General features: G+C 50.2%; 6 protein-coding genes across 6 annotated transcripts; 3 read left to right on the plus strand and 3 right to left on the minus strand.

Moving 5' to 3' along the window:
* Positions 1-68: 68 nt before the first annotated feature.
* atgI (autophagy protein ATG9) lies at positions 69-3,310 on the minus strand (the record flags this gene model as incomplete). The annotated part of the gene is made up of 3 exons (XM_033567171.1): positions 69-2,121; positions 2,197-2,980; positions 3,244-3,310. 3 exons carry the CDS (start codon positions 3,308-3,310, stop codon positions 69-71), a joined length of 2,904 nt encoding a protein of 967 aa, XP_033429166.1.
* A 2,553-nt stretch (positions 3,311-5,863) lies between these two features.
* ATNIH1004_002483 (GTPase-activating protein BUD2) lies at positions 5,864-9,973 on the plus strand (the record flags this gene model as incomplete). The annotated part of the gene is made up of 4 exons (XM_033567172.1): positions 5,864-5,928; positions 5,983-6,012; positions 6,067-8,948; positions 9,006-9,973. 4 exons carry the CDS (start codon positions 5,864-5,866, stop codon positions 9,971-9,973), a joined length of 3,945 nt encoding a protein of 1,314 aa, XP_033429167.1.
* A 701-nt stretch (positions 9,974-10,674) lies between these two features.
* Positions 10,675-12,465, minus strand: ATNIH1004_002484 (WD domain protein; the record flags this gene model as incomplete). The annotated part of the gene is made up of 4 exons (XM_033567173.1): positions 10,675-10,680; positions 10,743-10,944; positions 11,039-11,858; positions 11,928-12,465. 4 exons carry the CDS (start codon positions 12,463-12,465, stop codon positions 10,675-10,677), a joined length of 1,566 nt encoding a protein of 521 aa, XP_033429168.1.
* Positions 12,466-14,784: 2,319 nt separating this feature from the next.
* Positions 14,785-16,176, plus strand: ATNIH1004_002485 (uncharacterized protein; the record flags this gene model as incomplete). Its single annotated transcript, XM_033567174.1, has 1 exon — positions 14,785-16,176. The coding sequence occupies one exon, from the start codon at positions 14,785-14,787 to the stop codon at positions 16,174-16,176; it is 1,392 nt and encodes a 463-aa protein (XP_033429169.1).
* Positions 16,177-16,299: 123 nt separating this feature from the next.
* COQ9 (uncharacterized protein) lies at positions 16,300-17,268 on the minus strand (the record flags this gene model as incomplete). Its single annotated transcript, XM_033567175.1, has 2 exons — positions 16,300-16,632; positions 16,732-17,268. 2 exons carry the CDS (start codon positions 17,266-17,268, stop codon positions 16,300-16,302), a joined length of 870 nt encoding a protein of 289 aa, XP_033429170.1.
* Positions 17,269-19,229: 1,961 nt separating this feature from the next.
* Positions 19,230-21,357, plus strand: ATNIH1004_002487 (RNP domain protein; the record flags this gene model as incomplete). Its single annotated transcript, XM_033567176.1, has 7 exons — positions 19,230-19,642; positions 20,014-20,107; positions 20,169-20,294; positions 20,371-20,422; positions 20,517-20,938; positions 21,008-21,161; positions 21,215-21,357. The coding sequence occupies 7 exons, from the start codon at positions 19,230-19,232 to the stop codon at positions 21,355-21,357; spliced, it is 1,404 nt and encodes a 467-aa protein (XP_033429171.1).
* Positions 21,358-25,263: the final 3,906 nt, after the last annotated feature.

Below are 25,263 nucleotides of genomic sequence, written 5' to 3' on the forward strand. Positions count from 1 at the left end.
TTTTTTTTAAAAAAAAAAAGGGGAAAAAAAGAGAGATTTATCAGAGAGAGAGATTATTCGGACTATATCTATATCCCCACCGCTCGTCGGTCCTGGTGTACTTTCTGGAACTGCTGGATAAGCCCCAACACTCCCGCCCCTCCGGCAATTGCTTCCACATTCTCCCCTCCGTCCTCCCCCTCGTCATCCTCGATGTCCCCCATCACATTCATCCGCCACGAATCCCCCAGGTTACTGTCGCTAGTTCCCGTCGCCCCACTGTGTAGCGATTTCCTCATCGCGGGACTGCGTGTCTCTGTGGAGGGGGACTCGTCGTCATCCTCAATCGGGTCCGAGATAGCCCGTCCCGGCCGTGAGAGCCGATAACGGGAATATGCCGCATTGCGAGGAACGGTCCTAAAGCCCGACGCGGACGGTTGATGATGGGGATCTAGGAGCACTGAAGGGGCAGGGGAGGCATGATCTCCTAGGCCAGCCGCTCCAAAGCGCGGCCCGAGGGTGGACGCCCGGTCGCCACCGACATGGCCCATTTCAACCACGGAGGGGGACCCCAACGTCGGGAACGCAGGGGGAGGATGGAACGGCCGTTTGCTGGACGGGTGGGCGGCGCGGTTGGTGCCACCGTAGTGATCCAGAAATCCATAGTACGACGCCAACATCTTCCCGTCCTTGGTAGAAAAGTAGTCGGCCCGGGGATCTTGCCGCGCCGAGTGTTGTCGCCCGGCATCGCCCTGAGATATCACGTTCGTGCCCTTCTTGAAGTCGAACACAGCAAAGGAACAGAGATACCCCATCCCATCGACGTGCACGGTGAATTCGCGGAAGAAGTCGATGAGCCGATCGCTGCATTTGGGCAGACTGAACCACAGGATAAAGGGCGTGAATATCATGCTCAAGATCTCCTCGAGGAAAATCACCACCTTCACCTGGTAGAGCATCGCGAAGTCCCGGCGAACATCGTCGCTGTGCAACCGACCATTCCAATGGCTAGGAAAGTAGTGGGTAAAATTGATCACCTCTAGCAGCGCATATTCGGGATCAAACACGTTCGTTTCTTCCGGGACCACCCCCCGCGCAAAAGCCCAGACAGACCCAAAGATGCCGAGATAGAAAAGAACAGTGCGGTCATGCGTGATCTCGAAGCCCAGGAACAATTCGGGGTCCACAATGGATACCAGAGCCAATACGGAAGCTAGGGCGCCGGAGACGAACGCCACGAAGCCAGCAACTTGAATCAATTTGTCCTTGGGGAATTGATCGATATAGCGACTGCTAAAGGGGTAGGACATGTTCAGTCGGCGCTCAAAGAGATGCCAGAGTTCATTGAACTCCCGGAACTTCCACTCGGCCAGGGGAGTGTACTGCCGAGATCCGATCTGGGACGGATTCTTCTTGAACTCATTGAAATAACGGAAGAAGTAGTGCATCAGAAAATAGACAACTATGAAAGGGGCGACAAAAATGTTCATAATGCCTGCAAAGATAAACCGCCGCCGTAAGCCCTCACTCAGTGCCTTCCGATGCGTATCTTTCAAAAACAACGTTCGCACTTGGCCCTGATCATTGAAGACGTAGTCCATAATGCAGAGGTTGATGTTCCATTCCAGGGTCCGCGAAAACAGCTGTCGGTTTCGAAGGAATGGGATGGGGAGCGTCAGATCTAAGATATCCTTGTTCACTAGAGCAATTAGATAGTTCTCTTTGCGCATCAGCCGATTAGCAATATCATGGGCATCCATCCGCTGCTTGGACTGGCTGCCCATAAATTTGCGGTGCGCCGCAGAAAGCGCCCCGGCCGTTGCGGGATTCGAGTCTCTGAGGGTCATCAGCCGGCTAACGACCTCTTGCCATGAGATTGTCTGAATCTCAGCGTCAGATATTCCAAGTAGATGGTGATAGAAATCATGCATTTGCTTGAGCCTCCGGATGTCCAATAGATACTGAAACGCCTTCCCGATCCAAAACAGAGTAAGCAGCCAGAGTAGTAAGGTGGATGACATGGACATCTTTTTGGTGCATTTCTGGATTAGGATCTCGTCCAGTTTCTTGCTTCCACGAACGTTGTGGTAGTCAATGCAATTCGTGAGAAACGTACTGAACCCGACAACAAACGCAAACGTTCTATCACCCGTTGTTAGAACCTTTATCAGTATACCAAATCAGAACAAAGGCGAGTCGAGGGGATAATAGACGTACAGGAGGCCAAGAACTCGATTCAGCAGTATGGACCAGATTCCGTTGCCTAGAAAATACGTATAAACATCTTTCAAGAAATTGTCTAGGTTTTCTACGTTGGCCCACATCCACATTGCCTTTTCTTTGGGATCGACCGTGGCCAAGCTCGGATGTCGTAGGGACCAGATCATCCCTGGGCGGTGTCTTCGGGGGGCTGCGTGCAACGGCGGTCGGCCTTGAGTAGTTTCCCAGCGAGCTCGGTCCCCTCGAGATGAAGGCCCGGGGATAGGAGGTTCGTCGTTTTGACGATGATGAGATGGTGGGGGTGGAGGAAGTCGTGTCTTTAACTCATCGTCATCCTGCCGCCCCTCTACCAGGAGAGAGGCAGGGACGTCGTCATCCGCATCATCAGGATCATGATGTGGAGAAGATGCCTGCATCCGTCTAAGCCTACGACGGCGAGAGCCCGTCGAGCCGTGGGCCCTTTTACTGGTAGCCCTTTGCGGACTACGTTGACTGAGAAATGGTTCACTCGGAGTCGGGCTCGACGACCCATCTCTCCCTGCATCAGCCATGGACTCTTCCAATTCACGGTCATTGAACCCTTCATTCTGGTCATGTTCCGGCATCAAGCCTGCACGTTCCTCAATATCTGAAGAGTCTGAGTCTGCATCATGTTGTCGGATCGTCTCGTACACCGACGGCGAGCCGTTGGGAGGGAGGAAACGGGACAGAATGTTGGATGTCATCATCTTGGATGGTGGTAGGGCGTTTTTGGCATATATAGAGACTGCAATAAGATAAACTGTCAAAGCATTAGCACGTCACGACGGCCCGAGAGCCGGGAGCCTTTGTGGTCAGTTAAGGGCCATTCAGAGTATCATAAAGTCGAGGATGGATCTGCGGACGTAGTGATGCGGAGAGGAAGAGAGCCGGAATCAGTAGCGAGACGGGGCTGTGGACAACTGAAGAGACGCCAAAGTATCAAGTGGACAGGATAAGAAGGAAGTAGATCCATCCGAGGGACACTCTGTTGGCTCACGAGAGCGAGGTTATTTGGCTGCATACGCTTTGAGCGAGAGGGTCGATGATCGCCCTTGTGATAAGCCCGATGATGCAGGCGGTCACGCTGCATGATTAACGATGCCTGAGGCAGTAAGGCACAAATAATCACATGATGAGGACCGGGGAGGAGTTGATCTCCGGCAGGGGGAATTACGTACGCCACAAGTCTGTGACGACACGAGTCAGTCGCACTTGGGATCAGCCGCACTTTGCGTCACTGGGCTGGGTCCTGGTGGCTGAAAACTTTCCATATTTGGTACGTGCGGGGTGGATTGCCTTTCTGGAAATTGGGAAGCCGAGGTGTATGATAAATCAGGACCCTATACTCAGGCACTACCACTATTCCAGTAGGTGATGGTTTCACGACAGGACGGGGAAGGACGGCAATTCTTCGTTTCTACTACTTCAGTACTGTACGGAGGAGGTAGGCCATACGTGTCTCTTAGGAGGCCGTGCTTCGTTCTAAACCTCTAATAGGTCATCAGCCTTGCCTTGATTACAAGAGAACGAAAGAAATGCTCACTTATTTACAACCAGGGATCCACTGCCAGTTGATGGCTTGAGAGAGGGATATCCCTTTGCGTGTATAAACAAACAATAGAGGTGTATAGTATCTTTTTCTTTTCTTTTCTTTTTTTCTTTTTTCTTTCTTTTCTTGACATTTTTGGAAATAGGCAAAAAGAAGGCAGATTGCAGACAGATGGGTTTCGGACTTTCTGTTCGCCATGGTTGGTTCCATTAGTGTGCTATCGGAAGTTTATACGTAAAGCATGGGCAATATTGGTGGGAACCACCCCTCTTAGTGAGCCTAGCGCCCACGATCTTGAGCCCCAAGCCCCGTAGCGCAAATGGCCTGCAGGCGAGGGCCACCATGTCCCCATTGGAAGTGATTTGCCTAATTCCCTGTCCACGGGCGACAACTATCAACTGTAGTAGATAGTGGTCTCACCTGATCCATATTTAATTATGTACGTACTTAGGGTGAGTTGGCCTTGGAAGGATTAAGAGTGGAGGGCTTATCTTGAGAAGGGACAAAAAAAAAAAAAAAAAAGAGGGAGAACCCAAGGCAGCGCGAGAAAGTGGATACATGGCTATTATGAAACCAACGAATCGTTTCGAGATCAGTATCAATCGGAATCATGGCGAATGGTTCGCCAATTGACACTTCCTATACTGCATACACATACCCGAATATGGGTACGGACTATTTGACAAGTGGCAATCCAGGTAATAAATCCTATCTAGACCTACGAAGTATCGCTTTGGGTAGGAAACGATGTCAATGCAAGGTCGACATCCAGATACGTTGCGGCGAGGATCGAAGTGGATCTGGATAGACTCACATCCAACAATTTGGTTGCGCGAGGTGATGAGGTGACAGGCCGAATAGAAAGCCAGATACGAGGCGAGAAGGGAGGGGGTTGTTCCTTTCAGGCTTTCAGCTACCAGTCTCCAGAAGTATCAGAATGGGACCATGGGTTCTTGGCAGACGAAAGAGGCACGGCATGGTGATGCTAATAATACCACCGCATCATGGGGCTCAACACAGAGAGAGAGTCCAGACGAAAGGGACAGCAAGACCTCGGCTACCATGTATTTTGTAGTAATGATAACCATCATGAAAGGGAAGGGGAAGGTCAATTGAAGTCTCTAGTCGAGTTAGCATTGCCATTGTTCATCGGGAGAGTCGAGGACAGGATGGATATTCAGAGAGATTGGAAGGGCTGTGAATGAACAAACCAGATCCAGGGCGGTGTTTTTTACCCCCTCCTTGTCCCGTCCAGACGCTCAACACCGCCTCCCGTTTTCTTTCTCCATCGCCATCTCTCATTCTTTCTCTTTCTTGTCTCCCCCCCTTGCTTATGATGAACAACAACTAGATCAATGGAATCCTCTCCCTGATTTTCCCCACGCCTTAGTATTGACGTGTTGACTGGGTCGTACGAAATAAGCAATCTGCAGCGTTCAAACGCAGGCTGTCAGAGTACCACCTCCACCGGCATCAATCAATATCTATTCATTATCTACAGATTCAATTAATCTCTCTACGTATTGCATTGCATTTTTTTTTTTTTTTTTTAAAAAAAAAAAATTACCAATTCCAATCACGGCGCAAACAAAACTCGCTGATGAAGGTATGTTTTTTCCATAATTTCTCGCAAATCCCCAATAATATCACGGTACATCGGCGGATTGAACCAACACCCGACCTTCCCAATCCGTCCGTACCAGAGAATCCCATCCTTTCCCTTCCTTTCTTCCTTCTCTCTCCAGACTAACGCACTTCCCATTATGCATCTTTGCCAACAGCGACAGCGTCACGGTACATTCGCTGTTGGAGGACGAGACCCTCACCGCACTTGCTAGCGATCTTGTTTCTTTTTATTTATTTACTCATTATTGTTTTTTATATTGCTTGATCACTGCCTCATTTCTCTTAAATTATTTTTTTTTTTATCGTTCTCCCCTCATCGTCCGTTCCATCCCTCCTCGTCCCACTCCAAGCCCCCTGAAGTCAACTCGTTACGCCGCATCGTTGTCTCCTCTCCTCGTCCATCACGTCCGTATATCCACGCCGGCCTCGACTGAATGTGCGACTCGATCTCTCTCCTTCCCGTACTCCATGCGTTCAGCTAGCGACCCATTGGACGACAAAGGCCCTCAATTATTCGAGGACGGTTGCGCAGCGTACGTTGGATACCAACGTGCTGCAAGGTAACAATTCCTGCTGAAAATCTCTAGTGTTTGTGTGCCAGTGTGTGTCTCGTCATTGTGTGTCTCTGTGTGTGTGTGCGTGTGAGAGTTTTCCTACCGACCCTCTGCCAGTCCCGCCGCCGCCACCCAACCCTCTCTTCGTGTGTGGCCCGACAAGATGGAGTCGGAATCGTCAAATGGGTTCAAAAGGAACTCAGTCAACAAAGGATCATATAGTCGCCCTGTGGAACGGCGCCCCAGCAAAAAATCATCGTCGAAGGACCGTCATGGAATGGTCTACCCCGACAGCTTCAGGGATACTGGCATCCGAACGGTGACGCCGGACTCCACCCATGAAGCCACCAGCCAGTCACCTTTGTCGGAGACGGAGTATCTTTCGTCAAGCGCAGCTCCCTCCCCTCGTGTCACCGCCCGAACAAGAGCTTCCGACCTAGAACCGCCCCACGATTTTCACTCTTATCACTCGGCGGGGGATGAGGAGGAGACCCAGGTGGAATCGAGGAGCCTGCGAGCGCGCTCTCGAACGACAACGTTGGATGATCAGCGCAGCGAAATTTCCCCTAGCTCGTTCCTGACCAGGAGCCGAACCCGCCTCGGCTCCATTAACACCACGGGGTCGCAGGGGAAGACGTCCGAAGAGCAGTCGGGTTCCATCGGTTATCCCTCGATACAATCGCCAACCCAACTTAGCCAATCCCTCGGTCGCCAACGATCAACCAAACCGCCTGGGAGCTCGGGCCTCGTCACGAGCGTGGCGACGAGCCAAGCGTCGAATCCGCTGTCGAGTACTGATGCGCCCAAAATCCTGCAGCTAATGAAGACCACCTGCGGACGGATGCATGGCATCCTTTCATTCCGGACGGAGTCCACAACAGCTTGGACGTCCGGCTACTGCGCTATCAATGTCGCCACGGGGAGTCTGATCTACCAGGCGAAAGGGGAGCCTGCATTGGCCAAAACTCTAATCCCCGATCTTCGTGGCTGCCAGGTTCGCTCTCTTGTCGACCCAGAACTTCGGACGAATTATCTCAGTGTGTCCACATTCACCTCCGGCCTCGGCGTGGAATTGAGACCCCATGTAAATGAGACGTTTGATTCCTGGCTTGCTGCGCTGCTGTGTTGGCAACCGATCAGACCGAAGGGCGTCCAGAACAAGATGACCAAGCCCCAGTCGGTTGCAATAGGCGACCGCCGAACGGCTGACCGTCGGCGAAACTCCGAAAGCACAGTTCAAAAAGACGCTGCCATCATCAAAGTGGGCAAGATGCTTCTCTGGACCCGGCCGAGTGTGTCGGGAGTCCGACCCTCGTCGGGGCGGCGGGTCTCAACCTACCGACAGCAGCGAGCCCTGTCGTTGTCGTGGCAGAAAGTGAGCTGCACACTACAGGAGAATGGTGTCTTCAAGCTTTTCACCGAGTCGGACATCAGCCTAGTGGCGTGCATTCAATTGTCCCAGCTATCTCGCTGTGCTGTGCAGCAATTGAACTCCTCGGTGCTGGATGATGAATTCTGCATCGCCATCTATCCGCAATACGCGGCCCATGCTGTGTCTGGACTGACCCGTCCCGTTTATCTTGCACTGGAAAGCCGGGTTTTATTCGAGGTATGGTATGTGCTTCTACGCGCCTTCACAATCCCAGATCTCTACGGCCCGGAGACCTCGATCGCCGATGACCCAACGAAAACGCCGGGATCGACTGAAACGAGTACCGCGTCAATGACAGACATGTTTCGGATTGAGAGGATGCTCAGCCTTCGAGTAACAGAGGCAAAACTATTCCGGAACAAGGCTGCGGACGAGACCCGACGAAGTCGAAAGCAGTCCCGGTCCCATAGCAGCTCCGGTTCGGCGTCCGCCGTGTGTGATTGCTACACAGAAATCTTGCTAGATGGTGAAATTCGAGCAAAAACTGCCGTCAAATACCGCACGGCAAACCCTTTCTGGCGAGAAGATTTCGAATTCAATGATCTCCCCCCGGTCTTGTCGCAAGTTTCGATCATTGTCAAAACCATTAACCCCACGCAGAAGGACTGGTCGCTTATCGCGCATGGATCTTACCCCTTATCGCAGGACACGAACCCTCTGCGGGCGTTGGATGGTGTGGAGCTCTCCTCTCACGATGCGACGCATGGGCGGGTAGACTTGCGACTCGATGATTTCGAAACGGGAGTGGAGGTTGAGAAATGGTGGCCAATCCTGGATGACCGGGACCAGCCCGTAGGTGAGATGCTGATGAAGGTCCGGATGGAAGAAACCGTTGTTCTCATGTCCCACGAGTACACGCCGATATCTGAGCTACTGCACTCCTTCACCAACGGACTCACCATCAATATGGCTCACATTATGTCTTCCGAACTCAACCAACTGTCCGACGCGCTCCTGAACATATATCAAGTGTCGGGGAGCACAGGCGAATGGATATCCGCGTTGGTTGAGGACGAGATAGACGGCGTCCACAAGGAGTCAACGGCGAACCGGCTCAGGTATACTACTAGAATCCATTCGAACGACACCACCAGAGAGTCTGGACAGGATCGGGAGGTGCTAGTTCGAGACATGGGGCGGACGGCTACCGTGGAAGCGAATCTATTGTTCCGGGGAAACTCCTTACTCACCAAGGCGCTGGATTTTCATATGCGCCGACTAGGCAAAGAATACCTGGAAGAGACGATTGGAGAGCGTCTACGCGACATCGATGAAAGCGACCCAGAGTGCGAAATTGACCCTGCTCGTGTACAACGTCCCGACGATGTTGATCGGAACTGGAGAACTCTGGTCACCCTCACCACTGGTGTATGGAAGTCCATTGCTGGGTCGGCGTCTCGTTGTCCCTCCGAGCTGAGACTTATCTTCAGACATATCAGGGCCTGTGCGGAGGACCGCTATGGCGATTTTCTGCGCACAGTAACCTACAGCAGTGTCTCGGGTTTTTTATTTTTGAGGTTCTTCTGCCCGGCAATCCTGAATCCGAAGCTCTTTGGATTGCTTAAAGGTACGTGTTCTTCTTCCTTCAAAAAGCCATCCTGCCTCTCTTCTAACGGGGAGATAGATCACCCTCGCCCCCGCGCTCAACGCACTTTGACCCTGATTGCGAAGGCGTTGCAAGGCCTGGCCAATATGACCACGTTCGGTAGCAAGGAGCCGTGGATGGAGCCGATGAACAAGTTCTTGGTCACCAGTCGTGCGGAGTTCAAGCAATTCGTCGATTCCATCTGCGCTATACCGGCAGACCGACCGGCCCCCATTGTCACTCCCTCATACGCTACACCGATCCAGATTCTAGGTCGCTTGCCTCCCACATCCCGCGAGGGTTTCCCAAGCCTTCCGTTCCTGATCGACCATGCGCGCAGTTTCGCCAATTTAATCAGCATATGGCTGGAAGTGGCGTCGGAAAGACTAGATGACATTGCAGAAACCGACTCGGCGGTTAAGAAATTCCACGAAATGGCAGTTCGCCTTCATCAGCGCACTAGAGAGTGCATGGGCAAGGCCGAGCAGGCCGAGCGCCCGAGTGGAAGCCTCGAGATCAAGTGGGAAGAATTGGTTGACTCCATGGAACGGTCGGTAACCTTCTATGATGATAGTTCGAAACCCACCACTCCGGCCACCGAGACAGCCATGGTGGGATCCGCGTCTCTGGCCGGCGGCAACCATCGAAATTCCATTGGGTACTTCGCGACACGACCATCCCTCCCTCGTCGGTCCACCGACTATGGCGCCGAAGGCGACGATGACACTCCGCCAAGTTCCTCGTCTGCCACCTGGGACCAAAGCCGGATGCCCTTCTCGATACCACGGTGGGACCCTCGCGATAGTACTAGCAGCTCAAAAAATTCCTCCACTTATTCTCTTGAATATACCGGCGAAAGCTCTAAAACTCGCCGGTCCAGTATGACCCGAGAAACTTCGAGCAAGTATCGATTCTTTGACTTTGTACCGGCGCCATCCAGGCGCAAAGCAAAAGACCGGGATAATGGTCAACAGCAATCCCGGGAAGAACTTCGAAATGAATTCTAAATAACCATGGAGCAGTAATGCCAATTATGCTGCCCCTCGACCTAGTTACCCCCACTGTCATGATCAATACAGGGTGAAAGTCATTGAAAGTCACCATTTTATTTCGAGTCGATTTTGGTTTGAGACATAAAAGGCCTGGTTTAAGTAGCAGGCGGAGTAGTCTTTCCCGCTTCCTTTCCATTTCATTTCATTTCATTTTTTGTATAACACAAAGGGTCTCATGAACAAGTCCCTGCATCTTCTGATGTAAATTTTCTCCTATCAAACCCCCCCTCCCTTTTTCCACATGTGCTCATGATTTAATGCACCTTCAAGTCCCTCTATTGGAAAGCATTTGTCATGGTGTTGATACCCTGCTCGGATTGCTACTTTTTTTTCTTTTCTTTTCTTGATGCGTGGAAACTGGAAAACCTCATACGAGTGCTGGAGATCTTTCATTTCTCGCCCGCTGTGGGTGGACGATGTCATTTCGACCCCGATGGTTACCGAAACAGCATTCTTTATCTATCGTGTAAATAGACTCACTTTCTCCCTTCTTCCATACTGGCATAGATGAACATGGGTGCTTCCATACACATTGGTATACATTCCTTCGACGGCCATAGTTCCCGACGGCGGGTCAAATTCAGACAATATTCAAGAATATGCGTATGCGTACAATACTTCAGAAATGTGTATACATCAGGCAGTAAATAATTGATTTAAATCTCCCCATCAGATTTATTTGAAATACAGACGTAAAATCCCATGTTCATATCCACAAACAAACCTTCCCACTCGCCGTTCCCGCTGCAACCCAATTCTGACTCCGATGGAAGACTGCGACTGCAGGTACGGCCGTGATGCCATCGCCGCCTAGTTGAGCGAGCTGGTCGCCTGAACCGCTGTAGATGTCGACGAAGCGGTTCATGTTCCCGATACAGAAACGTTGGATGTGGGATTGTGGATTTTGTTGCCATTGTGGACGGAGGCTGTTAGGGAAAGAAAACGTCAGTTTATCAATAAATACTGTACAAGATGCAGAAGACGATAAAGAGGGCGGTAGGAAAAGCTTCTAGAACCTACATGGTAACCCAACGTCCGGTCTGACAATTATGCCGCACAACCGTGTCAGGCCTCATTTGGTTATCAGAGAGCGTATGGCCTGGTTTCCAGGACGACAGACCCTTGGCTCTAAAATCATAGATCTTCAGAGTATCATCATAAGACGACGTTGCGATCTGACCGACACCGTTGAACGCCGCATGGGACACGGACAATCGACTCTGGTGCTCACCGATAGGAACGGGGTCCCGATGCGACAGCTTTCGCAGATCCCAGAGTCGCATCGTGCGATCCAAACTGGCTGTTGCGACGTAGTAAGGTTGTGTAGGACACAGGGAAAAGCCTCCGATTTTCTTCTCGGAGAGACGCCAGGTCGAAATAGGGCTGGTTCGAGGCGCACGCATATCGTACCGGCCGAATTCACCCTCCAGAGTGGTCCAGTATAGACAGTTCGGATCGTCGGCGGCCATGTCTACGCCGGAGATGGGGACATCCTCTGAGGTGGATTGGGGTGCGTATCGTTCTACAGAAGTCGTCTTTTCCAGGTCCATTTCTCGGATGGAACTGTCGTAGCTGGCGGTGTAGAGATGAGTTGGCTTCAATGGATGAATCGTCATCGAGCTGATGGTGCGAGTATGTGGTTTGAGCGTGGTAAGGACCGGGTCTGGATCTTCGTCCTCGTCCTCGTCCTCGTCCTCTTGCTTCACGGCCGAGGTAGGTTTTTCCTGGGATGCGTCCAAGACACCTAGATGGCCCATCTTGTCGCCCGCGAAGATCAAAGGCTTGGTCTCGGACGGGTGGAACGTCATCGTATAGACTCGTTCGGGGGTGATTTTGATCCCTGATTTTTAGCAGCTGACTGTTAACATGACCCGTGACGACCCAAGTTAGATATGCATGTTGTCCTTACGACTAGGTTCCCAGGCTTCCCACAGCTGCAGCCCACTCATTTCCTCCCTCAACGCTCTTAGATCCTTATCTGTGGTCTTCTTAATATCCTCATCATCAAACGTCCGCTGATAAGGCATCGCCACGCCCTTGGTAACCACGTCCACCCCGATCAGGCCATCACCGCTTAGCTTCTGGCCCGAGACGACCATTTCATTGAACGAGAAAGAATCCGACTTTCGAAGCCGCTTCACGCGTTCCGCCTCCTGGGCAGCTTCATACTGCTCCTCCGCCTTGCGTTTCGCAACCTCGCTCTCCGCCTTGATGCCTCTCAACCGCGATGACATGCGCCGGGGCAGCACTGGCTCGGACTCCTGCTTGATTTTCTTGACGGGGGTCTTTTTCTTGGTCTTTGTCTGGTCCCCGGACGAGATTCTGGGTTTCTGAGGCCCAAAGAGCCCGGCGGATTGCGTCTCCAGCGAGAGCTTCTTGAGAAGCGCATCGCGTTCGGCGATGTTCGCCAAACGCTGCTTTTCGAACTCGGATATCTCTTCGCCCATAGTGTTCTCGCTCTATGGGCTGGGGAGTTTGGGATAGCACAAAGCGATGTGATATGATGGGGGATTCAAAGAAAACGCGTGTTGACACGCCCGCGTGGTCACGTGGTCTCAGATTTTCGTTAGCAGTACGGAGAACTTTGTATATACAGAGTACGTCTAGACAGTCCGTGGTTTAATATGGAGGATGTAGTCTGCTTAGGACGGTTATGGATGTCAAGACTATTCTAATACAGGTATTCTCTACTGAATTGGTGGTCTGAAGTGAAATCAATTACTTTCAGTGCTGGGATGTTGGTGAGGGCTTACTAAGAAATCAGCAGTTCACTAATGTTGCGCTAAATCCACACCCTCCTTGGATATAAACAATCGAACTACATGGTCAAGTTGATTTCCCATATAATTGTTTAATTCCTTTCAAAATTGCTTATATCGAGTAATCAAACTATATTCCGACGTCGTCGTCCTTAAGAATGATCAAACAAAGGAGACAAGCCATCACTAATAAGGAAAAAGCTGCTCTACGAGCTCGACACCGGTTGCATCCTCACCATGCTAATCTACATCTACAGAAGTGGTTCCAGGATACACACGGCCGGCGACTGAGTCCCTCCTCTATCTCTAGAATCCTCTCGTCTAAGTTCGATTTCCTCGATACCGTCGAGGACCACCAACTAAAAGATAAACGACGTCGTACAGAAAACTGGCCGGAGCTTGAAAAAGTACTCTTTGACTGGATACAACGAGCGCAAGGCAAGACGTCTATATCGCAAGATGTCATACGGGAGAAAGCGAGGCAATATTGGCCGCTCATCTATCCAGATAAGGAGATGCCTAGTTTAAGCAATGGCTGGCTCCACTCTTTTCAATCACGAAGGAATATAAAGCGCAGAAGTCTACAAGGTAAACCAGGAAGTCTATCACAAGATGCAGAAGCCGAGATGGTTCCAATTCGCCAGGTCTTACGTGCTTACGCACCCCAAGATATCTTTAATTGTGATGAGTCTGGTCTTTTCTGGAGAATGATCCCTGGCCAGAGTCTGTATACGTGTCAGATTCCGGGCCGCAAGAAGGAAAGTTCTCGAATCAACGCTCTCTTCTGTTGCAACTCGGATGCCTCTGAACGTCTCCCTATCTGGTTTGTTGGAACAGCTGAACGGCCTAAAGCATTTACTGCGGCGAGTATTAATATTGAGAATCTCGGCTGTGTTTGGCGTAGTCATCGGTATGCTTGGATAACTGGTGATATCTTCAAAGAATGGCTTATCTGGTTTGATCAAATGATGGTTGGCCGAAAAGTCGCCCTCTTACTGGACAATTTTTCAGCCCACGAGACTGGATTTAAGGAAACCCGTTTGCAATTGCAGAACACGCTTATTGTATGGCTTCCCACCAATCAATACCAACCTCTTGAGCAAGGAATCATCCGAACATGGAAAGCGTACTGGAAACGCGAGTGGATGTCCTTTATAATGGCCGAATTTGAACGCGGATATGATCCTGTATTGACGATGACGGTTCTAAAAGCGATTCAATGGGCTATATCTGCCTGGAATCTAGATGTCCCTGCTGATACAATCATCAGTTGCTTCAGAAAGGCTCTTGCTGCTGGGGATACAACAGCTATTAATATTGACAATAGCCAGCTTGTTAGAGAAATTCAGCAGGAAGTTCAGCGGTTACAACTCACAAATCGTATAAATGAGGCCATGAATATCAATCAGTTCCTGGATTCTGCAGAAGAGCAAGTTACGGACAATTTAGAAGACATTGATAGAATGGTTTTATGCCAGTTTACCACGCCCGAGGAGGAAGAGGATGACGGCTGGGAGGCTTTACCAACTATCTCGGCTTCTGACGCGTTAGAAAGCCTTCAGAAGCTCCGCCTATACGAAGAGCAGCAAGCTGATGCAGATAGGGCATTCATACAACTTCTTTTACGCCATGAACGGGTCCTTATTAAGAGGAAAGGCAAGCTGAACAGCAACAAAAAGATATCCGAGCTCTCTTCGGCTGAACGGGTCCTGCTTTCCTCGATAAACGAGGTCAGCAGTTCAACCCTATGTTAACAGGCACATGACTGAGCTAGATATTATAATAATGTTCTGTAATTTCTGAAATAATTATAGGAATGGAGAAGTGATTTTAAATATAAAAGATTATATAAATGCCATGTTGCAGTGCTCTAGTAAATGTAACCCGATATAAGCAATCTCCGGGCCGAGACGGTCCAATTGCTTATAACTAGGTTTTACTCCAGTTATTCGTCCTTCCTACAGAAAAATCGATGTCATCATATTCACACATTCCATCCCGTGTCAAATGTCTCACTCCTGGCTGGCGCTGTCAGCGCGCAATTCCTTCGCTCCATTTCTGTATCAGACGCGCACTCTCTCTGCATTTTTGAACCGTCAAACATCGCTGCGTGTCCGGCCGTATTCTACGCCAAAATCCTCCACCCCAACAGCAGACGACGACGACGTCGTTTCTACGCAAGATTCCAAAGATGACAAGCCCCCCGGACCAAAACCACGAACAAGTTACCTACAGAGACGAGCGGCCTCGATATCACAAGCTGACCCCCGTGTCTGGCCAGACCCGTCGGACACACCGACCTTGACCCATAGTGAGAAGCAAGTCTTCAGCGAACTGCTGGAGCAATTCGGGGCAGACAAGCCAGCGACACCGGGGCTGTCAGCGGATGGCACACAGTCCCCACAGAAATGGAAATCATCGTCCCTGAGCGAGGAGAGCCGCATCGAGATTGCTCAGATCTCCTCGATATTCGACACTGTGCTGAAGGACATGCGAATACGAGACCATAAACCAGCGGGCCAGGTTGACGACACAGCACGACCGATACCTGCTTCGTCCAAAGTAGCGAGCACAGACGATGCCGCAGCTGCTGTTGAAACAAGACTCCGTGAGTCGAATTACGACAACGCGGTGATCTCGGAACTGCTCAACAGCCACAAGATTTCGATGGACCGAGCAATCACCGCCGTCATTAAACGGGAATCGACCAAAACCGAGACCGCGCTCCAGGGCGCTATTGATGCTGGTATTGGCGATAACGGCGTATGGGAGGTCTGCAAGGAACGAATCTTCTCCATGATCCGTCATCTTGAAGACAGCCCGACCACCACCACCACCTCCTCCTCCTCCTCCTCCTCCTCCTCCTCCTCCCTCCCATGGGTTCTGGAAGTACCGCAGGGAGTACCCGTGGAACCCGTGGTGGCGACTCTATATCCCAAGATGCTCCTAGTGTCGTTTCGTCTACTGAATCTACACTTCCCGCAGTCGCCGGTGATCAGCCAATTCCGGTCGACGATCAAGTCGCATGGGCGCACGTCGGCGGTACTCGGGAGCTCGACGGAACTGTACAATGAGATGATCTATTTCTACTGGCGCGGATGCCAAGATCTGCCCGGGGTGGTGTCTCTCCTGCATGAGATGGAGGTAACGGGCGTGGAACCGAATCAACGGACGTGCATGCTGCTGGATGGTATCGTGGAGCAGCGGAGTCGCGACCTCAAGCAGCATTGGCGACGGATGCGGGGGGAACTGCACCAACCGCGAAACGCGTGGTGGGATCTGGCGCCGAACCGCAAGGCAATGCGGGCATTACTGGTGAAGGATGGATGGATTGATCGACTGAAGAGTCGGGTGCAGGAGCAACAGGCTCGGAAGAATACGGAGTGGAAGATGGACTAGAATCGGGGATGTAAATAGTATAATATATCAACTGGATGCAGAGTACTCTCCGTACAAAGATAGAAATAAATAACCCATCATACTAATACAATAAATATACATACATATATTGGGTGGGTAAGATCAAATCTTCAACCCCCAACTCCTCCCCAGTCCGACCGCCGTCGACCCCATAAATCCCAGACACTGTTTCATGCAACTCAACTTATCACCAATGGCCTTGGTATCCTCCAGACGGCGATCGACGAACGCCTCGGTCGTCGCAAAATCGGACCCAGAGTCGCGCGTCATGACAACCTCCGCGGAGGCATAGACCGCCGACACCGCCAATCGCCTGGTATACCATGACTGATCGACGGAGCGATCCCCAGCGAGATGCAGGATATCGTCAGATAAGGCGTGGAGTTCGGAAAGGGAGAGGGGAATATTCGAGGGGAGGGACATGAGAGCGAGAGCCTGATATCGTTAGCATCCATACGATATACATAAATACATTCATATATAGATATATATATGTTGCATATTTGTGTATAAGTGAGTGGGTGGGTGACATACATCTTGCCATTGATGTCTAACCTCCAAATTCATACGTAGCCGTTCCAGAATCAAGACTTTAATCTTCTCATCCACGGAGCCATTCGAATCCAAGAGCCCGTCATCGACGCTGGCGCGCAACAATCCCCGCCGACTAGCCAGCCAGAACAGGATGAGATCGAACTCGGCGCGGGGGAACAATTGAATGGAGACGTCGAGAAAGCCGGCGTCACGAACGCCGAGCGTCAAAGCGTCGCGGGTGAAGCCATGACGGGGGATGTGATGCAGAGCTGCGGAGAGGATGGCTGTTTGCGAATTGGTGTATCCATGTACTGGGGGGTCTGGATGATGTTGGGAATGATAGGGGCGGGGATGTAGTTCTCCTTTCCTAGAGAGGGATTGTCGTTGACGGGGAGTTTTGGTGGTAGGCGGAGTCGGAGTGGTGATTGCGGGACACAGAAGATGGAGTCGACGGGATTTGGATGGACAGGAGGAGAGAGAGATGAGGGATCTTCGGGGGGTTAAGAAGAGAGGACGAGAGAGAATTGGGTGTGCCATGGTCATGATATTAAATGTAGTGGTTATAGAAGTGATGGTTGGTGATGGATGAAATTTGGATTCTGGGTGGGCTTAAGCGGTGGCCTAAGCGGAGCCAAGACTGATTGGGAGATTTCTGGTGAATGACAGGTAGAATAACTGTCTTCTGGATGGATTCGATTGGAATTGGAATGATTGGGATCAATACATAGTTTATATGATTCAAGGATCTATTGAGACGTGCATTGATCTATATGGAATACCTGCATATTACCTTACTGTGGTGACCGTATTTCGATTACTATATCCTCTCTTGTCAATACAGAGTCTATAGTAGGGGTGGTTTGATACTGTATAAATAACAGTTCGGATAGAGAGTAAACCCTGATGATGCTCTGATGACTCGAAGAATCCTGTGGAGTTCTTTGACTGCTTTCTTTCTACTGTGTACTGTTGGACAGCTGCAGGTTTGGCGGTTTTGCCCCTTCCGACTGCTTTCTTGTTTTGTTTTCTCTTTTTCTTCTCTTCTCATCTTCTTCTTCTTTTAATTATCAGAATTAATAAGTCCCATCCCTGTCCATCACCATCTCAACTCTTTCCTCTCTTAACCTCTTCTTCCCTTTGTTCTCTGGTTATCAGCCAATCAGTCCATCCATCATTCTGTCAGGTTTTTGACCTCTCTCCATCATGGGTGAGTCTCTCTCTCTTACTACCACACACTCTCTCTGTTACTATCCTCTCCATTACTATCACACTCTCTATCTATCCAGGTCCTCATCCACCAATCCATTTCCCTCTCCCGAGGTCCTTGTTGACATCCACTCTGATTGGACTGGATTCATCCATCCGTGGTTATCCTTTTTCCCTTTTTTCCCTGTCTTATTCCCCCTCTCTCCTTTCTATACTCGCATCCCCTTCCTATATCCCCTTTGTAGAATCCACAAAGGACCGTACCCAGCTATGTAAGGCCCATCCCATGATCCCATCCATTCCTGCATCCCGGAGTCCCACGGGAAACACCAATCACACCGGTTATGCACTGCTGCTGTGTCGGACAAGGCAGGCGGCACTACTAACGAGGCCGTTGGCTGGCTGATTTCCTGGCGTTTTGCTTTTCCCTTTTTCTCTTTCCTTTCCTCCACCCCTGCTTCCCTCCCTCCCTCCTTGATCTGGTCGTCGCAGTCGTCGTCTTCTTATTTCCTTTCCTTCCCCTCGTTCTTGCTTTTCTCGATCCTCTCCCTCTTCTCTTGCGCCCTTTACTCCCGTCTATTCTATCCTGTCGTTGTGGCTTACTTTCAAGGCGATCTCTAGCCGACGTCTATCGACCTCATCAAGTAAGTCTTTTCTATCCTTCTTTAAAAATAATATTTTCGCTATCCGGCCCCTGTTTCGCATGATGATGTTATTGCTATCATTCCCATGATTTCCCTTCCCCCGTCTTCTTACCTCCCCCCCTCCCCCCTCTTCTCCTTATGCTTCCCCTCGTCCATGGTTCCCCTGCCTTCTCTCCTGGTCGATCCGTCTTTCGTGGAGAGTAGTCCCACCCCCTCTGTCAAAGGAAAGTCCATGGTGGTGGGATCGACGGTTCTGTGCATACTCCGAAGTATGCGACAGCTAGGGTTAATTCCCCCTGGCGGTCAAAAAGGTTCTAGACGACGCTTTCGCCGTTGTTCTAGTTGCCTAAACCGTATCCACTCCTAGGAGGCGTCATTCGGCATTGCTGGATCTCGTCTTGTCGTTCCGTCCGCCCCATAGCGAAGTGGAGAGTCTCCCTGGGTCCTCGCTTTGTCACCTGCCCCAGCCGTGTCACCTGACCGCCCTCGTTCAGGTCGAGTCCTTGGATTCGGTTCCAAACGGGTCGACCATTTGTCAACTAACCTTTCCGCCATCCTTGAAACTCGTCTTTCCCCTCTTTTCCTTCCCTCCCTCCTTTCCCCTTTCGACTACTTTATCTGAGCTCGTTCGACGCGCTTCCTGTGTCGATGCCGGCCTCCTTCTCCGATACTGACCACGCGCAGCGCGAGAGGTCTCGTTCTCCCCGTCGTCGTTCGCGTAGCCCTCGACGCAGCAGCCGTCGCTCCTATTCGCCGCGCAGTCGTTCTCGCAGCCGTGACGATTATCGCCGCTCCGAACGCCGCTCTCGCTCGCCTATGAGTGCTGCTCCCGGCGCCTCTGGAGGACAGTCTGGTTTTGGTTACGGTGGGCGCAACTACCCACCTCCCCCGAGATCGTTCGAGGATCGTGCAGTCGCCAAAGAACAAATGATGCAATCCGTGCGCGAGTCGTCCCAGCAAGACCGTCGCGTCTATGTGGGCAATCTATCCTACGATGTCAAGTGGCATCATCTGAAAGATTTCATGAGACAGGGTGAGCAGGGTCATATCGTGTCGGGCGTGTGATGTGTTTTTTTTTTTTTTTTTTTTCTTTTTGAAGTCATCATCTGTTGGATTGGAATCAGTGGCTGACCTGGAGGGGGTTACTATCTTTCCACGTACAGCTGGAGAAGTTATCTTTGCCGACGTCTTACTGCTTCCTAATGGAATGTCGAAGGTGGGCGCCAATGCGTAGTGCGACTGGTTTTTTTGTTCCGTTCTTTCTGTTCCCTTGTTGTTTCTGGCCTTCCTCCCCTCCCCTCCCCTCATTGGCTTGTTTTGATGGACTGTTGGGTTGACGGGCTGGGCCTGGCTGTCCGGAATACTGTAGGGATGCGGGTGAGTCTCCCCTTGGGTCCGACCGTTGTGTCGCGTTGCTGACAGCTGGTATCAGGATTGTGGAATACGCGACCAGGGAGCAAGCGCAGAATGCTGTCAACACGCTTAGCAACCAGAACCTGATGGGTCGACTCGTCTATGTCCGCGAGGTACGTGGGTCAGGCGCTTCCGTTTGCGCCGTAACAGATGTACTAATCTCATTACATTCAGGACCGTGAACCGGAGCCTCGCTTCACTGGCGGACCCTCTCGCGGAGATTTCGGTGGCGCTGGTCGCGGTGGCTTTGGAGGCGGTTACGGCGGTGGTGGCGGTGGCAGACAGCTCTATGTAGCCAATGTTTGTTGTTCCCCCCCTCAGTGGTTCCCTTGGGGTGATATGATATCGGAGGTATTGACTACTCCGTTCTGTTTAGCTCCCATTCAACGTTGGCTGGCAAGACCTGAAGGATCTGTTCCGCCAAGCAGGTAAGTCTTGATCCGCGCGGTTTCCCTTGCCGTTGGCCCTCCCCCTTTTACGTGTGGCATTGGGCCATGTGTTAACCTCGAACCCCCGCTGTAGCCCAACAAGGTGCTGTCATTCGTGCCGACGTCCACACTGATGCCAGCGGCCGTCCCAAGGGCTCTGGGATCGTCGCGTTTGAGTCGCCTGATGACGCTCGCAATGCCATTCAACACTTCAATGGGTACGACTGGCAGGGCCGGACCTTGGAGGTGCGTGAGGACCGCTTTGCCGGTGCCGGAGTAGGCTTCGGTGGGCGTGGTGGTTTTGGAGGCGGCTTTGGCGGCCGCGGTGGCTTTGTGCGTGGTGGCTTCGCTGGTCGTGGCGGCTTCGTAGGCAGTTTTGGTGGCCGTGGCGGTTTCGCCGGTGGCTACGGTGGTGGTCCCTCGAACTTCGAGCCAGTTGGTTCGGTGCCTCCCAACCAGTTCACAGACTTTGCAACCTCTGGAGGTGACAAGGGTCCCACCATTTATGTCCGCAATGTGAGTACTTGGCGTGTCGGGTCCTAGTGTGGCGAGGAGGAACCCTGGACTGACATGTTGCTGTCATAGCTGCCCTGGTCGACCTGCAATGAGGATCTGGTGGACTTGTTCTCGACCATCGGTAAGGTGGAACGTGCTGAGATTCAGTACGAGCCGAACGGCCGCTCGCGTGGCACGGGCGTGGTACGGTTTGACAGCGCCGATACCGCGGAAACCGCGATCGGTAGGTGTCGCCGCTTCCCATTCTTCGGATTTATTTTGCTAATAGAGGTGTAGCCAAATTCACGGGTTACCAGTACGGTGGGCGGCCTCTCGGCATCACTTTCGTCAAATACATGAATGGCGAATCCTCGGTTCAGGGAGACACCATGGACGGGGCCGACCCGACTGGAGGAATCACCCAGGATCAGATCATGTAATTGTACTGTTCATTGGATGGATTTCACCGCGGGTGAGGCAAGGAGGAAAAAGTTTGTGATGTCCGTTCCGGTGGCCTTGCGTGTGCTGTTGCATGTCATTTGATTCCCTTCCCCTTGTCACTGTTGTCTTGTGCTCTGCGTGCTTCTCTTCTCGGCGGTCTGATTTGTGCATGGGACCAATGGTATTGAATCTCTTGTTTTTATCTTGTTTTTATCCTGTCTTTTGGCTTGAGGATGAGAACCCTTGACTGGTGGTTAGACTGGACTTGGGTAGAAATTGTAGGACCGTTGAATTGTTGGTCAAGGTTGTACGCTTGTATTTGTGATAGTATCCCGTAGGACGCTATCCTGCTTAAGTCACTGGGGCTTCCCTAATATATATGGAAGTTTCATTCGCACTTTCCACGATTTTCTCGATTCAAATACCTCGTGCTTGGTCGGACCTGCCTAGTAGTAGTATGTAGAGACTGGTAGTTATTTATCCATAGGACAATTACCGAAGGAGTATCCCCAACATGTCCTAGTTAATAAACTCATCACTCTGCCATCATCCCTAAGGTTTGTCCCTGGCACTTTTTCCATGGACAACATCTATGTTGAACACATCCAAGAGAAATAGTTGGCGGAAACAAGAGAAGAAAACATGTCATACTTGAGTTCAGATGAAGAAATTTCCTCGCTACGCTAAGAGCTCAATGAAGTAAAGAGAAAACTTTGCGAAGCCTGCGAAATGATAGAACCCCAGAACCAAATCAGTGCAGAATTAATGACGTCCCATGCTGATCTCAAGACCGAACTTTTGAGTGGCCATGATGCCCGATATCGAGACCCAAACCTGCCACGTATCTGAGGAGATTGCCTAACGAATTGTCACTCATACAATGAACCTGACAGCTGTGCCAGGGCCTTGTGTCCCTCTACGGTCTTCATCCCCGTGTTATCCTGTTTACTGGTATGCTAACTATGATGTATTGAAGCCTACAAGCCATTGATATACTCTGGATAAAAAGACTATATCCCGATTATCATCACTCTTAATAAACATGCAGCCACAAATGCATCCAACCCACAGGGACCAACAGACAGTTTTAAAGAATGATTCCGGGGTTTCTTTGATGATGGCTGGTTTCTCTTCCCACTACTTCTAGTCTAGTAGTCCCGAAGCATCAGACGACGCATATTGGAAGTTCTGGATGGCCGCGGAGGAAAAAAAAAAAAAAAAAAATGAGATACTGACACTAGGTAGTTGGCTCGGGACAAAGTCGGCTGCCAGTCGAGATTCCCGGGCTCATTCCCTTCATTCCAGTGTACCAGATTGGATCTATGTTCCTTCAATTAGGGCTAGTGGACCATTCATTGGAAGGGGCCATGGCCTGATATAGTCACTGAACTTTCTAGAAATAGTTCGGGGGAGTCCGTATGAATGGAGATAGACAATGAAGATTGAGAGATTCCGTGAAGATGAGCTTCTTATTGATATGGACTTCACTGGCTTCCAAGAGTGAAGAATTAAATGATATTTGTTATAGTCATCCTCACTTGAAGCTGTTTAAGCGAGCTTTCTGATCCTCAGGCTCGTTTAAAAATTGTCATCTTCCACTTCCTCCACATTTTCCTCTTCCTCATCATCTTCTCATATTCTCTTTTGATCCTCCTCAGCTGTATTATCCTTGATCCTAGTAGACACTTTCTCTTTCCATGTACTCTATCAAACTATATTTGCCTAATATCTTCATCCATATCCTACCTTACCGTGCCTACTCAAGCTACTCCTTTGAATATCAGTAAACATATTCCTACTGGAACAACGCCTTTGAATACGAGTGGTACGTCTTTCCTTTGTTAACTCGGCTATCGAGACGAATTCTCCAGTACTTCCTGTCAATATTTCAGGGATTTCCCTGGCTATTTAGTGATCTTGGCCACTTTCTAATCCAGTGGAATTTATGAGATCATGTAAACTGCGTGTGATTGAGCACGATGGCGTACACTCCCTGAGTCTGGTGTGGATGAGCTTATCAACTCAAAGATTTTCCCTTCCTGCACGAAGTGAGAATTGTCTTTTGCACCCCATTGACTGCTGATGCGTTCCGAGTCAATGGCAACTACCAACGCAGCATTGTTGGTCTCTCATGTGGTTACGATGTCCATTCTGAGAGATTTCTTTGTGTACGATGCAAGAAAGGGCAGATTGGATTGACGTGGCCCTTGCTCTTCGCACAGTAGCATATGGTGCCAGAAAGCACGCAAATTGGTAAACTAACGCCCTCATAAGCGACCTCCCACACAGTTGAAGCCATATTCATGTAAAGTAGTCAAGAATAATAATGAATCTAATCAAGAATCCATCAATCCATCAAATTGCTCATATCTATGAGCTTCGTCATGAAACATGTCCACAAAGCTTCTCGTATCTTGAGGGTGCTTCACCCATACAACGCGGATAACAGCCTGTCTGATTCCATTATCTTTAGGTGGGAATGCCAAAGTCTGGAAGGTCTCTCGAATATATTATTCGAAGACCACATCAACGCTATTATTTTCAACAGCTAACGTCATGTTACCATTTCACTATACTACTAATTTAGTACAGTAGCAGAGTCGCCGGAAAGTTGTCTCAGGTATTGAGGAACGAGACCCACCAAGGAAAGGTGAGCTTGCCGTAGCTTTGCGAAGTCCATCCATGTTGAGGTAAACTATATCAGAAGGACACGGATCGGAAATACATGCCCCCCCGAATATTTTGCGAGTTATCGAGATGCTCTGGGAAAGACCATTTTTAGGTCGTGAGAACATTTGCTGTATTCTATTAGTTTGGGCCATGAAGTACAAGAATATAAGGTAGGCACATACCTCTCTCTGTCGACGCACGGTGTTCTGTCAGGGCAGGAGACGTAGGATTCGACATATCCAAAGACTTTACCTGAGGCAGGGTTGTGAAACCATGTGAGAAAGATGACGCAGTGGACATTTCCGGCCAATCCTAGTAATTAGGTGTGGACGTCCCTCATGAGTCTCGGGTGACGACTCGAAGACGATGGCTGGATAACGTGATGTGCCGGGACGAATCATAAGACCGGGTTGTTGTCTTGACCCTGCATACAACCCCCTTGTGGACTCGATTGCTATACATCCAATCAAATGCAGTGTAAACAGAGTCAACGATAGATGCTTACTCGCCCCAGACCCATTCTACAACTTGTATCTCATCCCTCGTCAACACTCCTCTCCTCCAATCTTGCTCGCAGTGTCTATATCGGGACAGGTGACAACCATGAAACAAAGTGGGGATAACTCTTATCCAGAACTCCCGAGTCACTGAGTTATAGTGTTTCCTATTTTCGGAGAGTTAGTATGCAGGAACTTGCCTGGAGGATAACAGCATCTACCTACCTGGATCTTCTACCTGCCCACAGTTCTTCTATCTTACAGAAAGGCGATCTCGGCCCATTCCAACCTTATCCCATTATACTGAACATCCGTATGGCCTTCTGCCTACTCTATCCATTGCAAAATATGTTGCAGAAAATCTTCATGTGACTTAAATGCACCGGGAGACATGTACAAACAGAATTTGGATCGACCTTTGAACGATGATTAGTATAAAGGTAAGATAGTGAAGAAACGATTCACTGTGGGGGAAATATAATAGAGGTTTAAAAAGAACGAAGGTGATAGAATAGTGAGTGATTGGAGTAGGTCATATAGCTGTCACTGTATAGCACAGGAATAGGCCAGAGAAGTATTAAATGAAAGTTGGATTTACCCAAATGTCACAACGATGCTCCTCTTCTATTATCTTACACCTGGTCAGATGTATTGTTAACAGCAGAGGCTTTAGTTGCTCCAGCTTCCAGTTTCAGTTCTATAGATTGCCTCTCATCATATACACCGGAGTCGATCATA

The sequence above is a fragment of the Aspergillus tanneri genome (genome assembly GCF_003426965.1).
Source record: "Aspergillus tanneri strain NIH1004 chromosome Unknown AapTan_1_pilon_pilon_pilon, whole genome shotgun sequence".
NCBI classification, from domain to species: domain Eukaryota; kingdom Fungi; phylum Ascomycota; class Eurotiomycetes; order Eurotiales; family Aspergillaceae; genus Aspergillus; species Aspergillus tanneri.